At 35.3% G+C, this 11,407-nt stretch overlaps 1 protein-coding gene across 2 annotated transcripts; it reads right to left on the minus strand.

Annotated features, from left to right (window-relative positions):
- Window positions 1-6,864: 6,864 nt before the first annotated feature.
- Window positions 6,865-10,942, minus strand: LOC111901863 (disease resistance protein RUN1). 2 transcript variants are annotated; one of them, XM_042901452.2, is made up of 5 exons: window positions 10,317-10,942; window positions 8,946-10,056; window positions 8,587-8,853; window positions 7,639-8,482; window positions 6,865-7,515 (listed from the first exon to the last, which is right to left on the minus strand). In XM_042901452.2, exons 1-5 carry the CDS (start codon window positions 10,793-10,795, stop codon window positions 7,022-7,024), a joined length of 3,195 nt encoding a protein of 1,064 aa, XP_042757386.1. In that variant the 5' UTR covers window positions 10,796-10,942; the 3' UTR covers window positions 6,865-7,021. The 2 variants fall into 2 exon arrangements, with proteins under 2 accessions (XP_042757386.1, XP_023753495.1); XM_023897727.3 differs by having other exon boundaries at window positions 6,865-8,482.
- Between the last annotated feature and the right edge of the window lie 465 nt (window positions 10,943-11,407).

Consider the following 11,407-nt stretch of genomic DNA (forward strand, 5'->3'; position numbering starts at 1 on the left):
TGGAATCTATGTAGTGTCCCATACTGGCATCATCCATGTTAAGTGCAATAACAACTTGGCAGCTGCCTGATAGAAATAAATTATATGACCAAATCACTTTTGGATATATATATATATATATATATATATATATATATATATATATATATATATATATATATATATATATATATATATATATATAAGCCATAAACCATACTAATTACAAGGGAAGACAGAGTTAAGATACCATCACTACCCATGATTAGATCAAAAGCAAAATATTCCACAAATAAATGTGTGTTATGTTTTATATAATAAGTCACCTGATTAGCAAACCACCTTATCATATCAAAGTAAGATGATCAATAGAAAGTAGAGGAAATACCCCTTACAATAGTTCAGTGCCTTTGGAGCTTCACAACATCATTTCCTTTATTATGGATGTAAACCCACCCGCCTACAGAAACTGTCTTGGCCCAGTAATATGCAGACCTTTCAACAAAAGAATGCTTCTGTGGAAGATAAACTATGCTTGTAGCTTCTATATCTAACTCTTTTGAACATTCCAAACGTCCAAGTTCCTCAGGCAATTTCTCAACTCGAATACAATCATGGAGATAGAAATATTTTAGACATTTCATCTCATAGATGCTATTCGGGATATCTTGGAACAATTCCCAGTTTATAAGGTTTAGCTTCTCTAAACATCCTAACCGCCCAAGATCCTCAGATAACTTCTCAAGCAACGAACAAGGTTGAAGATTGAGAGATTTTAGACTTTTCAACATACAAATGCTACCCAGAAGATGTTTAATCTTTGTATGTGTCCAATCTAGCTCCTCTAAATGTTCTAATCGGCCAAGATCCTCAGTTAACCTCTCAAGAAGCCGTAAATCATCAAGTTAAGAGATTTCAGATGTTTCAACTTACAAATTCTATCTGGTAGATGGTTTATCGCCTCTACAAAACTGCCTTTGAGTTCAAGCTTTCTTCTACGTAGTAACCCACAAATGCTTTGTGAAAACGTCTCAAGGTTTATGCAGGCACACATACCTAGAGATAAAAGCATCTCAAGATTTCTAGTCAATGAGGGTTGATCTTCTTCATAAACACAGTCAAACTGAAATGTTGGCAAGTTACTATCAGGGTGAGTAGGCATCATTTTAAGGATTCTACAAACAGATGTAACTCAGCTACAAGACCAACCTCAAGTGATCCATCCACACTCCGAGAAATACACCTCTTTATTTGAAACATGAAAGATCGAAACCTCAAACAATTCCACTCATGTCTACGTGGACATGCTTTTTAGACATCCAATGGGAGTTTGAAATTCTACCAATTTACGACACTCTGTGAGATCTAACTTCTTGAGATTTGGAGTCATCCCAAGGTCAAGGGTCCTCAAATTTGAATGACTAATTATGAGCTTGGCCAGCTTTTGACATTCATTGGCCGTATGAAGTTCTTCCAAACAATAAGACTGTTGAAGATCTAACTTCTCAAGATTCGGAACCAGCATGATGTCAAGGGTTCTCAACTTTGAATTGGTGAGTCGTAAGCGTCTTAGATTTAGACATGTTCCAGTTAGGGGTGACAATTGATGACACGACACGTGTCACACCTCCGAACCAGACGGCGGAAGCATCCGAGGGCTCACGTGACTAAATTTGATTATCATCACAATGAATATACATGAATCATAACATAAACATCACCATGCATTAATATATTACAACTGACATTGTTCGCACCAAGTACATTGTTTTAACATTACAATTCCATAACATAAAGTGTTTGATAGTTTTTCAAAAACACAACACACTACATACATGGTTCTACTCCTCAGCTTACCTATTACCTGAGAATACAAGTTATTTTGAAAACGGTCAACATATGGAATGTTGGTGAGTTCATAAGCAGGTTTGATATGAAAAATGTTTTATATAGTTTGAAAGAAAATCAACCCAGAAAATCCGATATTTTCTGAAAAGACCATTGTTTATATAAAAGTGTGAAGATCCGTAAATATATGCATGATGATTTCTAGACGTGTATAGTTGAAAAAACTTTGTATTAAAAGTACCAGTGAAAAATGTTGAACTTCCCCGGAAAACACGATGTTTTCCGAAAATAAAAATATCATATAACTGTTCGAATTGTTATCCCATCCCGTGAATGATTTTGATTTACCTTGATTAATTGATTGATATTGGATTTATTTATGTAAGTCGTTATAATCATGCATGATAATGACTAGTTGGTCTGTCTTGGCACTCTGGTGAACGCCGGAATTGATCTTAAGATTTTGTCACCCTAGACTGGCCGAGTCTAACTGTAGCGAATAGCTGAGGTGTGGGGGAGTCACCCCCGTATAGATCTATACACAAACTCTCGCTCTCCTTCCATGAAACTTTGATTATAACTACAGACTACGACTGACACACGTTGGTGCCACCCGTTATTACTCACAAAATCCCAATTTACTTTGATTACTATTGATTATCGACTCGTATTTGTTTACTTGGATTGACGATCGGCCTAACAAACGAGGAGAAGAGGGTTACAAGATCCTACTATCCCCGCGTATTATCTACGGCTATTAGTTATACAAAGGACATACTGGCCCATTTCGCATTTGATTTACTTGGACCTTACTAACAATGCTAATGGGCCACTAATGCCCAATAGCACTTAGAAGCCATTGAGGGTCCCCTTAAATATGAAATTGGGTCATAGAAGGCCCAATAACATTATTTATTATCCCTTGGGCCCAAAAATCATGTTAATAGGTCACAAAGGCCCAACTAGCATGACTGGACTTTCAGGCCCAAAGTTTTGAATGTTTACTTGTTTTAGGAATTGTATAATTGTTGGAAGGTTTGATTGAACGGTTTGTTATTTTTGTATCGACGCGAGACCGATCGATTTGTTTATAACGATATTTGGATTATACGCATATTCATCTCTCTATTTTCATGAGTTATAACTTTTGGTATTTTTGACTCAAGTATCTTAAAAATAAAATAATTGATTCAAAATGTTGGTTTGACCCCTTTTCAGCCCTTCTTTAATAAAAATAACAATTTTAGTCCTTTATACAAAAAAAGACATTTTAAGCCCTTAAATCATTTTCTTGACACAATTGACCTATAGACTTATTCAATTGATATTTTTAGCTCAAAACTTATTCTTTGGCAGTTTCAGCCCTTCCAGAAAAGTGTTTTTCGGTTAAAGCCCAAACTTTTGCAACTTTTACAATTTTGGCTCAAAATCCAAAAAGTTTACATTTTTTATCCTCTTTGGAAAGGAAAAGCATTTTAACCCTTGAAATAGTTTTGTTTAACTTTTCATCCCCTGTTTTGAGGAATTTAACATTTCAGCCCCTTGAAAATCATGTTTTTCGCAATTTTGGGCTTAGTGGGCCGAAAAGCCCAAAAATTGCCCCATTAAGCTACATACATTTCAAGTCCTTTTAAGAGCATAATATTTATAAAAACATTTATTGTAACTGTTTTGACTCTTTTGATCCTTACAAAAAACCGTGAATGGCAATTTTAACCCAACTTTTGTTTATTTGACAATTTAAGCCCAAACATTTGTTTTATGTTACAATATGTTGATTAAGTCTTAGAGGGTACTTTTCTTGACTTGTTTAGTGTAGTATACATTAGATCATGTTTGTTTTCCTTCTTATGTCATAGATCTCGAGATTTCTCTCCTTTTTGTTTACATATTCAACACATAAGCATATAAATTCACACATACATACATGAAATCATACATAGCATACACATACACATAGATCTACACATTTTACTTGTATTCCCCCCCCCCCCCCATAAAACTTGTAAAAACCGAAAAGAGAGGGGTATGAACTCACCTTTTCTAGTTGATCACGGTTTTGAAGAAAATGGAAGAAGTTTGATGTTATTCTCGGCCTAGTAATCTTCTTGGAGGATCTTTGGCTTAGATGAGTTCTAAGAGACAAGATCACGAATTTGAATAGATTAAGAGGAGATTTTTGATGAAATGAAGTAGTTAGATCATGGATTTAGCATCAACTTACCTTAGATGATGACTCTTAGGGAAAATCCTACTTGAAAGCTCCTAAATCTCAAAATTTTTTATGAAGAAGAAAGAACTTTTCTAGTGAGAGTTTTGTTTGCAAAAGATGAATGAAATGGGTGTGTGTGTGGGTGTCTTCGGCCGAGAGTAGAAAGGAGAGGAAGAAGAGAGATAATTGAGTTGACATGCATGGAAATATGGGGAGAGTGCATGGATATCCCATGTATAGTTGTGAGGTGGCAAGCAAAAGTCAACTCTTCCCTTCCTATGCCTTGTAGTTGGGCCGAGAGTTGTAGAAAGAAGAAGAGAAATTGGGCTTTTTTTTGTGCTTGAGTCCATAACATGGCCCAATTAAATGATTTTTCAGCCCATTGGGCTCCCATGATGGTTTACGGCCCAATTTTGTTAGAATAATGGGCTTCATATTCCATTAAAGTTAATTAGGTTAGTTATGGCCCAATAAGGCCTATTAGGGTATTTTATTTCATTCTAGGCCCAATATAGCCCAAAATGTTAAAATAAATGGAAGTTGGTCCAATTAAAGTCCATTTAAGAGTTCTAAGCCCAAAATAGTCAAATTGGAAGCTTATTGGTCCATTAGGCCCAATAAGGAAATCCTAGTCCATAATGGACTTAAATCGGGATTTCTAGGGTTTCCAATTCTTTGTTGGCTATTTGAAATGCTTGCATAGAGTGTTTGATGGAAAATTTGTTGTTATTGAATAAGCATCATACATGCTTTCACATTTTTGGTTCACAAATGTTATCATTGTTGTTGTTACATGGTGTAGAATTCCTAGTTGTAACATCATCCCCCCGTTAGAGGGAATTTCGTCCCGAAATTCTTTTTAAAGCTAGATTCAAGAATGCAAGAATAGGTGAGGGTATTTTTGCTTCATCTGGTCTTTGCATTCCCATGTGAATTATGGTCCACGTCTCGCACTCCATCGAACTTTCATAATCGGAATGTGACTTTGCTTAGTACGCTTCACCTCCATGTCTATGATTTCGACTAGTTCTTCGACGAACAAGAGATTCTCGTTGATTTCTATTTCTTCAAGTGGAATGACGAGGGTTTCGTCGGATAAACACTTTCTCAAATTGGAAACATGGAACACGGGGTGTACACTGCTGAGCTCAGCGGGTAGCTGCAGTCTATAAGCCACTGGACCGATTCGGGCAAGAATCTCGAAGGGTCCAATATAACGTGGGTTCAACTTTCCCCATTTTCCAAAACGAATAACCCCTTTCCAGGGAGAGACCTTTAACAAACCTGATCCCCGACTTGAAACTCCAAGGGCTTTCGCAAAAGAATCTCAAAGGGTCCAATAAGATTGTTAATCGGGATACGCTTTGGGTTGATCCATGAAAAATCAGAGCAATAAATTAAAGTTATATTTCAAATTACAAAGCATTAAGCTCTAAGTCTAAAAGCAAAATTATAAAGACCTACAATGACTTTTTGCAAAGACAACTTATGTGCACAATTTTAGGGTTTGAATTTATTATCAAAATTTTACAGTTCAAATAATTCCTGATAATTAGAAATTTTTGACCTGGTCATCAAAGGTAAAGCGAACGCAGATTATATTGTGGATGATAAAATATCAATCATTTCCATATTCTAATATAATGCAGAAAATAATGCAGATACATACATTTATACAAATATAAATACAAACTAATTAAAGCATTGTACTTTCAAAACTTTTTTAAAGTGAACACATAGATTAGTATAGCATCCTATTTTCCTCATTTCTTTAGATTACAACAATGTTTCTGTTTTTTCTTATTAAAGCATTGTACATTCAAAACTTGCTCTTATTAGAACATTATACTTTGAAAGATCTACCCAAATATAGCATTGCACTTTCATTCTTTTTTTCTTATTAAGACATTATGCTTTGAAAAATCTACCTAATTATAACATTGTCCTTTCAATGTTTTTCTTATTAGAACATTATACTGTCCAATTATAGCAATGTACATTTATTATTTTCTTATTAAAACATTAAACTTTGAAAAATCTACCCAATTATAACATTTTACATTCATGTTTTTCCTTATTACAGTATTATACATAGATAATCTACCCAACTATAGATATTTTGTAGTACAATGTTGGAAGAAATGAAAGTGGGATGCATATAAATTATAACCTCATACATACATGTCATGTTGTAACAGAGAGTGTGTTTCATCCATGTCTCAAAATTTCTTCATTCCAAAACTAAGTAATTTAATTTTTTATGGGAAAAATCAAGAGAAGAGAATGAGATTAGGATGAACATGGTTATAACAGTCTTTTCAAATTATCTTCGACTCAAATGAAGAAAAATACACAGAACTTCAGTAATGAGGCACTCAACTCAATATATACATATTAGTTGGATAAAATTGTAGAAGCTCAAGACCCTGAAACAATTATGACATCCAAGTAATAACAGAAATCCATGGGAATGATGAGATAAAGTTTAATTATACCTCAAGACTGATGAAGACCTATCTACAGACTAAATTATGAGTAGAGGTTGTTGAGAAGAAAGTAACATGGGTTGAGATAACAAGTAGATTCCCTACATAGATACCAAGTTATTAATCTCAATTAATAAATAGTCACACCAGTTATCACGATGGTTGATGAAGAACAGAAACGAAGGTTGATCAAATCACTTTTTTGACATGCATAAACTACAATATCAGAGCACAAAATAAAAATAGCTTGATATTTCCTTCGATCTTCCACATATATAAAGAGATCAAAACATATCTACATGTAACACAAACATTGTCTGTATGTACAGTAGTTAAATCTTTTTAGTTATAATTGTTGATTTTGGCTGAAAAAATAATTATCATCATAATAATTTCAAAATTGAAATAAATGTAACATGATGAATGAAAAAAACAAAGAAAGTACATTTTACAAAAGTTCTATTTGACTTTTTTTTTCCGGGTGAGCTTCCCAAAATCATCCCTGGAGCGCTGTAGAGGAGACTCCTGCTGTGGATGCCTGCATTATGGGCACCCGTGCACAATAATACATTATATATCTGTGTTTTTGCCTTTTTGTGGGTGCCTGTATTATGGGTGTAAACGAATGCGACTCAAGAAGCTGTATCGACCCAATAACAAGCAGACCTTTCAACAAAAGAATGCTCTGCGGTAGATGACTTATGCTTGTACCATCTATATCTAACTCTTTTAAACATTCCAAACGTCCAAGTTCCTCAGGCAATTTCTCAACTCGAATACAATCATGGAGATAGAAATATTCTAGGCATTTCATCTCACAGATGCTATTTGGGATATTTCTTAACAATTCACACTTCCCAAGGCTTAGCTCCTCTAAACATTCTAATTGGTCAAGATCCTCCGGTAACTTCTCAAGCAGCGAACAATCATTAAGATTAAGATATTTTAGGCGCTTCAACATGCAGATGCTATCCGGAAGATGTTTAATCTCTGTACATGACAAATCTAGATTCTCTAAACATTCTAATTGGCCAAGATCCTCAGGCAACTTCTCAAGCAAACAACAAGATAGAAAATAGGGAGATTTCAGACTTTTTAAAATACAGAAGTTACCTGGAAGATGTTTAATAATCTTTGAATATAACAAATCTAGCTCCCCTAAATGTTCTAATCGGCCATGTTTCTCATGTAAGTTCGGAAGGAGTCCGCCCGATGTAAGATTGAGGGATTTCAGATGTTTCAACTTAAAAATGCTATTTGGAAGATGTTTTATCTTTGTAAACAACAATATTAGCTCCTCAAGAGATTCTAACTGGTCAAGGTCCTTGATCACCCCTAGAAAACTGCCTTTGAGTTCAAGCTTTCTTAAACGTTGCAACCCACAAATACTTCGTGAAAATGTCTCAAGGTTTGTGCAAGCACACATACCTACAGAAAAAAGCATCTCAAGATTTCTAGTCAATGAGGGTCGATCTTCTGTATAAACACAGTCAAACTGAAATGTTGGCAAGTTATTGTCAGGGTGAAGCTGGCATCTTTCTAGAGACTCTACAAACAGATGTAACTCAGCTAAAGGACCAACCTCAAGTGACTTATCACCACCAGAAGAAGTATAATCATCTATGTTAAACTTAAAAGATCTAAACCTCAAACAACCACTTAAGTTTACGTGGACAAGCTTTTTTAGACATCCAATGGGAGTGTGAAGTTCTACCAATTTACGACACTCTGTGAGAATTAACTTCTTGAGATTTGGAGTCATCCCAAGGTCAAGTTTCCTCAAATTTGAATGAGTAATTATGAGTTCGGTGAGCTTTTGACATTCATTGCCCATGTGAAGTTCTTCCAAACAATAAGACATTTTAAGATCTAACTTCTCGAGATTTGGAGTAAGCTCAAGGTCAAAGGTACTCAACCTTGAAGAACTGAGGTTAAGGAATCTGAGATTGTTAAGAACCTAAAATAAGCAAAAAGTAAAATGAATATTTGTGTAATAACAATACAATGTATGTATAACATCATAATGAATCATGCAAAACAATCAATCAACCATAATTCTACCTTTCTTTTGCTGCCATCCATCTTAAGTGCAACAAGGTTATTTGCTTGAAATGTTGTAGCTAAAGACCTAAAAGGGTAACCCTTCCAATGCAGATATCGTAAAGCATTTGGTAACTCCGGACTAACTATACTTAACTCCAAATCACTGGAACAATATCCGCAAACAGAAAGAAATCTAAGTTCCTTCATCTTTCTCAAACCTTTTCTAAAAATATGCGGATTGAATTTGATAGTGTGGAATTGTATATATCTTGTTGCTTCAGTACCCTGCAATCCAAAAGAAGTCATCATGAAACTTGTGTCATAATAACTACAAATGTCTGAACTTTTCCCAACATACAAGTAAACTTGATCCTTACCAAATCATTAACCAATATCTCTTCAATTTCATCGATTTTCCACAATCGGCTATGGTTTTGAGGCTCATCCGGGTGCCCACGACGAACAATATTCATGCCCATTTCTACAATATGGTCATGCACACCTAGGTGATCACCATCAAAGTTCTTATAAATAGTTATAAGAGATTTTTGTTGAAGAACTTTTAAACCATTTCTAGCACGAAATCCACAGCTTTCAAGCGCTTTGATTGCTTTATCTTTCTGCCAACCTTTCATGATGCATGCAACATCTAGGAATATTTCCTTGTAATCCTCCTCTAGACATGTATAGCTTAATTCCAATTTTTTCAAAGTTTCTGTTTCCGGAATCGTTTTTAGTCTTTCTAGAGCATCTCTCCATTCAGGCTCATCTTTTCCACAAAGAAACGAACCCAAAACCCTTATCGTCAAGGGAAGACCAGCCGCATAACGTACAACTTTTCTTGATAACTCTTCATACCCTTGAATTTGTATATCTCTCCCAAATGCAAACCTACTGAAGAGGCAAATTGCCTCCTTATCTGATAGCAGATTGACATCATGAATGAACTTCACTCGGTGTGCTACCAGCACTTGCTCATCTCTTGTTGTAATGATAATTACACTTCCTGCCTTAAACCAGTTAGGCTCACCTGCTAACACCTCAAGCTGGTCTATACGATCCACATCATCTAGAACAATAAGAACCTTCCTATTAGGCATCATCTTCTTCATGGTGCTTTTCCCTTCATGAACACTACTTACTCTGATGTTATTATCATTTAAGGCGTCCCGAAGGACTTGTTTTTGCAAAGACTTCAAACCGGACAAAGAAGCATTTGAAACTTCCCTGACATTCTCCACGAAGCTTTTACCTTCGAACTGAAAGGATATTTGATCAAAGAGAGCTCTTGCTAAAGTTGTCTTTCCAGCACCTCCCATCCCCTTGATCCCGATCATGCGGACATCATCACAACCAGTTCCTAACGATAGTACAATATTTTTGATCTGGGTCTCCATTCCTACCAACTTTTCATCAATGTTGAAACTGAAGCAACGTAGCTCTAATGAAAGCTCTTCAATAATTTTTTGGATGAACTTAGCTTCATGCCTGTGTTTTAAATAGGATTCAATTAGCTTACTAAAAATCCCATATGACCGCTCACTTTCAGATCTATAACAAACAACCGCATATGAAAAATAACGTAGTTATATAATCATATTCCATGGTTACTTTGGACAAGACTCAAAACTTGAATTAAAATTTTACAATCTAAGATACCATGTACGAACCTTTTATATCCAGGTTGTACGACTAGATTAAAAAGATTCAAAATACAATAATATTGCAGACAATGATCAAAGAATTACCCATCAGCAGTCTTCTTCAACTCCCACCCAGCAAGATCCGCTGCTTCTTTCAGAGCCACTCTCCATTTCCCAGCAGACTCTTCCATTTCGTACTTGGCAAAGGCTTCTCCAACCGCCCCACTTTGTTTTCTGACTTCGGAGGGTTCCACATCATAGAAGACAGGGTATGCAGTATGCTCTGTCGTCCTGTGGCACTCCAATATCTTCACAAGCTCATCCAAGCACCACGATGAAGACGCATAGTTCTTGGAGAAAACAATGATGTAAAATCTCGAATCTTCAATGGATCCGATGAGATCATCACTAATCTTTTTACCTTTTTTGATTCTCTCATCGTCCTTGTAAGTAAGAATGCTTTTCTGCTGGAGAGCATGATAAAGATGATCAACGAAGTTCGTACGAGTGTCTTCGCCCCTGAAACTCAAAAATACATCATACTTAAAGCTCTTGTTAACGGATGACGTTGAAGAAGACGCCATTGAAGGTATGATTAAAGGATCAAAAAAATTAAATCTTTGTTGGGAAAATTTATGCAAAATGATTGCAAAAAAAAACTTGAATAAGATGAATCTTGTAAAGTGATCATCGTGATGGATTGGTTTGGAAAACCTTTGGAACGGATGGACCAGAATAGACACTCGTTTGGTAAATAAATAAATAAATAAATAAAGACTGTATTTTTAGTTGAACAGATCAAAAAATATTGAAAAATTCATAATTATACATAAATGGTCCCTGTGTTTTGTCAAAAATCACATCTTCAGTCCTTAACTTTTTTTTTTATGTGAATGGTCTTTGTGTTTCTATTTCTTGACTTCTTGTCGCTTAGTCGTCCATGTAATTTACAAGTTTTATATCCTTTTCTAATTTATTTTAACTTTTTTATATATTTTATTTATAAAAAATTATCTTTTAACATAAAATCTAATTAAATTAAATTGTTATATGTATAGGACCCACCAAGCATTAGGCCTGGCAATCGTGTCGTGTTCGGGTTGACGTGTCACGGGTTGGCGGGTTAAAATATGCCAACCCAAACACGACCCATTTAAATATACAGGTCACGGGTTGGCAGGTTTGGAACATAAACC

The sequence above is a fragment of the Lactuca sativa genome, chromosome 4 (assembly GCF_002870075.4).
Source record: "Lactuca sativa cultivar Salinas chromosome 4, Lsat_Salinas_v11, whole genome shotgun sequence".
In the NCBI taxonomy this organism is placed as follows: Eukaryota; Viridiplantae; Streptophyta; class Magnoliopsida; order Asterales; family Asteraceae; genus Lactuca; species Lactuca sativa.